Source organism: Grus americana, chromosome 2, assembly GCF_028858705.1.
Source record: "Grus americana isolate bGruAme1 chromosome 2, bGruAme1.mat, whole genome shotgun sequence".
NCBI classification, from domain to species: domain Eukaryota; kingdom Metazoa; phylum Chordata; class Aves; order Gruiformes; family Gruidae; genus Grus; species Grus americana.
Window position 1 is genome coordinate 5626588 of NC_072853.1, and position 6000 is coordinate 5632587.

Below are 6000 nucleotides of genomic sequence, written 5' to 3' on the forward strand. Positions count from 1 at the left end.
AATAGATTGTAATGAGGAGTTTCCCTCTATGTCTCACCTGACAGGCACCATGGAAAAATAAGCTTTGAAGGAGGCTGAGTGGGTTTTCCCCACACTTTCATAGCTATACCCTGGCAAACAAGAAAATAGTATTCCCTTTTTTTCTGGAATTACATATAGATGCACATGGTCTTTGAGAGTTTTCCACCAGAGAATGGACAAGGCCTGGAAAAATCAAGGGCAGGGAAGACCTCAAAGTACTCATTTGGTGTCAGCCCTTATGGTCCGACCCTCTGCCTCCCTTGCCTACACCTTCCTGCAGTTCTGCTTCATGTCCATAGCCCAGCCCTTCCATAACTGGGAGGAGACGGCTTTTGCAGTGCATTGGTGCTCTGCAGTCCAGAATTGGAGTAACACTCTGAGACAGGACATTCCTTCACGCCAAACTATTCTTTTGGTGCCAACCCAGATGAGCTCTATCTTGAAAGCCTAAGCAGCTGGGAGGCGTTATAAAAGAGAGAGAGTACTAATGACATCCAAACCAGGTGAAAGTTATGTAGACTGTCCTTGATTGTTCAAATTATATCTATCTCATTAAATATCAGACAAACCTGCCTGCCGTGATCATATTGCTGTATTGTGGGACCTCAGCAAACTGGTTAGTATACTAATGCAGGTAGTATTTACATAGGCATGGTCCAACGTAAAGCTCTGTCTATACCTTTCTCACTGTTATCTCAGCCCCGTGGCTTGTTAGGGGATGCATTTGCTATACCTAATTTTAAGGTCTTCTGTTTGATCTTTCTTCTTCTAACAAGAGTGAGAAATACCAATGTCATGCTTAACCTTTCTCTTTCTCTTTAAGCCCTGTGTTTCTTATGCCTCACATGGAGTCAGCTCTTCAGGCTCTGGTAAAGGGCAGTGGCGTTCGTGTAGAGGAAGTTAGACTGAACTTTGGTAGCTGAAATCTGCTACCAAGGCAGTTGCTTCTGCTTCTGCCTTTACTTGACACAAGTAAAACCCAATTACTTGGAGACTGACCCTGTGCGCTGCGGGGGGATATTTCCCAGCGTTACTGATCCTCTGTGCCCCTCTCCCTCTGGCAATTACCAACCTTCTCATGTTTCCCAGAGGCAGTCTCTGATATTAAGAAGACAGTGGTTTGTTTTAAATTTGAGATTTACTGAATTTCAGAGAAGATGCACTGCTGGAGTTTGCTTTTCATGCGTCGCTCTGTGTATTGCTGGATAGATTCTGTAATGCTAAAGTAACGGAGAGTTAAGTCTGTCTTTGGTGTGTTTTGAAACCCTTGATTTCAGAGTGCTGAAGGCAATGACTAAGGGGCCTATTCCTTAAAGCCATGTTGTATTGGAGAAATATATGACTCCGATCCCCTATCCGTGAATCTATTTGTAAAGTCTTATTCCAGCTTCATGAATAAAGTCCTTTCTTTACCTCAGCTTCATGGTGAAAATACAGTAAAAGACATTTATCTGATATTGTGGAAAGTGAGTATGACATGGGGGAGAAAGAAATCAGAATTTCTGGATATTCTGTCTACCTGTGTGAATTGGAGAGAAATTATAACCTGCCGGTCTCTGTGCTCTCCTACCTATAAAACAAGGATATGGATATTTTCCTAACTTATGGGAAAACTGTGAGTCCCAAGTTAATTACAAAGCCTGTGACAAATCTTAGAAATTCAATTGTGAGATAGTGTGTAAGCATATAATATTAATGTTTTATAATCCCCCTAAACTGTCTCTGTGGATATCTTTAGTGAGAGGGATATAGTGATATCAAAAGAAATCTTTTTTTCACTCCAACCATTTTCTTTAGAACCCAAAGTGAAAGCTGTTTCCACCAACTGCCATCTCTGCAACCATCTGGAAAATCACATTTTCTGAAGCTTTCCTGCTCTTTATCAGCTGTAACTAAAGCTATAAAATGGGAAGATGTCCCTAGTTTAATTAACACCCCTGTAGTTCAAAAGCTGATCTTAGTAATGAGAGGCAATTATAGCCTTTATTGAGGGACAGTCAGGTGGAACAAACCCGGCATCAATCTATTGAAGACACTTCCCTTTCCAGGTAATTTGGAAACTGCTTTTTATGATGAACAGGCTACCTGGCCCAATATAAGAGGCGAATCTCTTTGTTTTGTAACCTGAAAAGAACTTCCTATTTTGATTTATGTGCTTCTTTCGTAAACTGTTTTTTGCATCCCATTCATCTGCCAACAACTAGCAACTGAGCTAAGGAAATACCTGTTGCTTTTTAGGGGGTATTCTTGCTGGTTTTTTCATTTTATTTTCCTGTCCACTCTTGCTTTTCATTTAGAAGGTTGCCTAGTGTTCATATCTTTGTTCTAGCAAAACTGTAGACTCTGTGGTGCACCCACATCCTGAGGGCTATGCAGAATTCTGGTCTCTGCATCTCAAAAATCATGTGGTAGAGCTAGAGAAGGTCCAGAGAAGGACAGTGAAATGATCAAGGGAATGTGATTTCTGCTATATGAGCTAAAAAGGCTGTGGCTCCAGTTCAGGCAGGAGACAACTGAGGGCCAAGGTAAAGCTGAGCCTCGCTGAAGTCATGCAAGTGATGGATAAGGTAGATGTAGAACTTTCATACCAGACCTAATGGGCTCTAGCTGAAACAGAGAGATCTGCTTGAAATTATGAAGTACTTTTTTTACACAGCAGATAGTGAAACTCTGGAATCTGTTGCCACAGGAGGTTGGGGCAGTAGGCAGTGTCAACATGTTAAAAAAAAAAAAAAAATTAGACAAATTCAGAGGAGCAGGTCCATAACCTAAGTCTAAAGGTGATGGGCAGGGCTGAGGCAGTACAACGGGAATGATCTGCAGAGAATGGCCATGCTCTTCTGGTCTGCCTCAGTGGTATTTCAGGTGCTGTCTGGCTTCCAGCTTCTGATCTGTAAGAGTGTGGGTCTGCTGCACGCCCTGTGTTTCATTTGCCAGCCCTCTGTGGATACCCTGATATCTCAGGGGTCTCAAATGATGCTAGATGCCTCTTTCTGGAAAGCTGATTTAAACCCTCAATGTCTACAATGCACACACCTACACTGGAGCTAGTCACTGAAAGTGGAACTCTACTCATGATTAAGATGCCTGCATTCGGCTGTTTGCATGGAGTTGTCTACCTGTGCAGTAGGTTTAAATTCTTCTGCAGTCAACAGACGTCTGGTCAGTCTAATGGGGACTTAATGCATACAGTCAATGAACAGTTGGTACTGTCATTTCATCTCGCCATAAGGAAGACTTGGAGTGGTCAGTTAAATAACTACTGGCTGTTTCCATTAAATCTTTGATGACTATAAGGAGAGCTTGGACACCTAGCACACATGCAGATACCAAAATTTAGGTATATTAATCTTGAACTGAGTTCTGTCCCAAAATTTACATTATAATGACTGTAGAGAAATAGGTGTCTCCTGAGAATAACTCATTGACCTGGTTTCACACCTAGGTGTAGATGAGATAAACTGCAGTAGGTAAGTGCAGTGAATATGTCTATTCATTGACTTTAAGGGGAGCCTAGGTAGTGGTACCTACGTGGTCAATACACACCATGTCCAGGTGAGTCCCAGCCATCCCATTTTGGAGACTTTGGTACTGTCATTTAGAATCCTAGCTGTAAGAAATATAGATTTTTAAAGCAGTGTGATCTGAAAAAGTGAAATTATAGTTTCAAAACAGACCCCCACGCACTTACGCTTCAGTTTAGAATAAAGGTTTAGCCACGATTTTACTGTCTGTAAACTACACTGTGAAACATGCTACATCCTCTGTCCTGGATTAGTTTAATATCCTGACAAAATTGCCTTTGCCAGACTAGCTGTAAAAGCTGTAAAATGATAAAACAAGCTGGTAAGTTATTTATTCTTCAATAATTAAAGATAGAGCAGGCATTAAAAGCCTAAAGTCCTATGGTGTTCCAGCAGTGAGTGGCTTTCATAGGGTGTGTAGGAGAAAGGTTTGTTCAGTATGGAAGAGCTGGAAAGGAATTTCTTTGGTCGGTGGGTCTGTGGATGTTGTTAAGTCCATGATGCCAGCAGACACAGAATCCAGGTGCCATCAGTGTACTCCCATTTTAGGACAAGGCAACACCAACTTCTCTCAAAAATACTGTGCACAAGTCCACCTATTTCCAAAATTTCCACTATTGCATGTGGTACAGGATGGGCTGAAATCTCTTTAGTGAATCAATGCGATATAATCTTGTTTAGGAGACTGCACAGTTATTTGAAGTAGGATGGATTGCCCATTCTTTCATCTTTCCCACTCCCGTGGGAAAAACTTTGTTGTTCTGTTTCTTATTTGCTTTGGATACAGGTCGTGGGCAAGGAGATAGAAAAATTGGGTGACTGCAATGTTCCTGTAGCTTTGGATCTGGCTGCGGCATCTGAGTCTCTGTGATTCATGTGGCTTGTGTGAATGGGGGAGCTGTGGTCATCACCTGCCTTGCTGACTGTCCTGTCTTTTCATTCCCCCTCCCAGGTTATGGACACGCTGCCCCAGGGACGGATGCAGGAAAGGCCTTTTGCATGTTCTATGCGGTCCTGGGGATCCCACTGACACTCGTCATGTTCCAGAGCTTGGGCGAGCGCATGAACACCTTCGTCAAGTACCTCTTGAAACGCATCAAAAAGTGCTGTGGGATGAGGAGCACCGAGGTCTCCATGGAAAACATGGTCACTGTGGGTTTCTTCTCCTGCATGGGAACACTCTGCATTGGAGCAGCAGCTTTTTCCCAGTACGAGGAATGGAGCTTTTTCCATGCTTACTATTACTGCTTTATAACATTGACTACGATAGGGTTTGGAGACTATGTGGCCCTGCAGACCAAAGGGGCCCTTCAAAAGAAGCCTCTCTACGTGGCTTTTAGCTTTATGTACATTCTAGTGGGGTTGACAGTCATTGGGGCATTTCTAAATCTGGTTGTTCTCAGGTTCTTAACCATGAACAGCGAGGACGAGAGGCGGGATGCCGAGGAACGGGCGTCCCTGGCAGGGAACCGCAACAGCATGATTATCCACATCCAAGAGGACTCCCAGCATGGTCGGCCACGGTACAAGGCCGAAGTAACAGACCTTCAGTCAGTTTGTTCCTGCATGTGTTACAGGTCCCACGAGTACACCAGCCGGGTGGTGTCCCACCAAAATTCGTTCAGCTCAAAGCTGAACCCCCAGTACTTTCACTCCATCTCTTACAAGATAGAGGAGATCTCGCCAAGCACATTAAAAAACAGCCTTTTCCCATCTCCTGTCAGCTCCATCTCACCTGGGTTGCACAGCTTTACAGATAACCACAGGCTGATGAAAAGGCGAAAGTCCATTTAAAGGGATTTGTCTTCTTTTGCTTTCCTTGTTTTCCCCAGTTCTTCTCCGTTGTTTTGGGGTTTTTTTGGTTCCTTGAGTGAGACGGAGCGAGGCCAAAGGGAGCAGAGAAAGCCAGTCCTCCTCTGAGACTCAGCTCTTGAGCATGAAGCATGGATTATTACTGTTCCAGCAAAGTATGCCTTACATTACCCCCTCGGTGGATGTCAGAGGATTCAAGGTGACGTGAAGTGGGTACCAAATCCAAAGTTGCACACACAGCTGGGAGCCTTCATGTGCCACTGGCACTCCTGACCTAATAAACTATTTTCCTCACGAGCAGGTTGCAGCGTGCGTGCGTGCTTGTGTGCGTGGTGGGGTGTGTGTGCGTGTGTGTGCGCGTGCAAGTCCACAACTAGTGCCATGTGACAAAAATTAAAGCATCAGGTATTTTTTTTTTCTCCCTTGAAGCAATTGTGTTACAGCCTGCTTTTAACTTTTAGATTGCTTCCAAAAGGAATGGGGAGGGTGGGAGGGGAGCCAATTTCTTTTGTTTTTTGCCAAAACAAGCATGCGCCATAAGCAGTCAATATACCAGGTGTATCATGATAAATTTTTTAATGCTAGATTTTAGATTGTATTAACATTAAAAAAAAGGCAGGAAAAGATGGATCATTTTAGCTTG

At 43.4% G+C, this 6000-nt stretch overlaps 1 protein-coding gene across 1 annotated transcript in view; it reads left to right on the plus strand.

Annotated features, from left to right (window-relative positions):
• Positions 1 to 5701, plus strand: part of KCNK9 (potassium two pore domain channel subfamily K member 9) — an 84957-nt gene extending 79256 nt beyond the window's left edge. Inside the window, exon 2 of the mRNA XM_054817116.1 lies at positions 4498 to 5701. Coding sequence (XP_054673091.1) covers positions 4498 to 5339 — 842 coding nt within the window. The 3' untranslated portion in view covers positions 5340 to 5701. The remainder of the gene's footprint in view (positions 1 to 4497) is intronic.
• Positions 5702 to 6000: the final 299 nt, after the last annotated feature.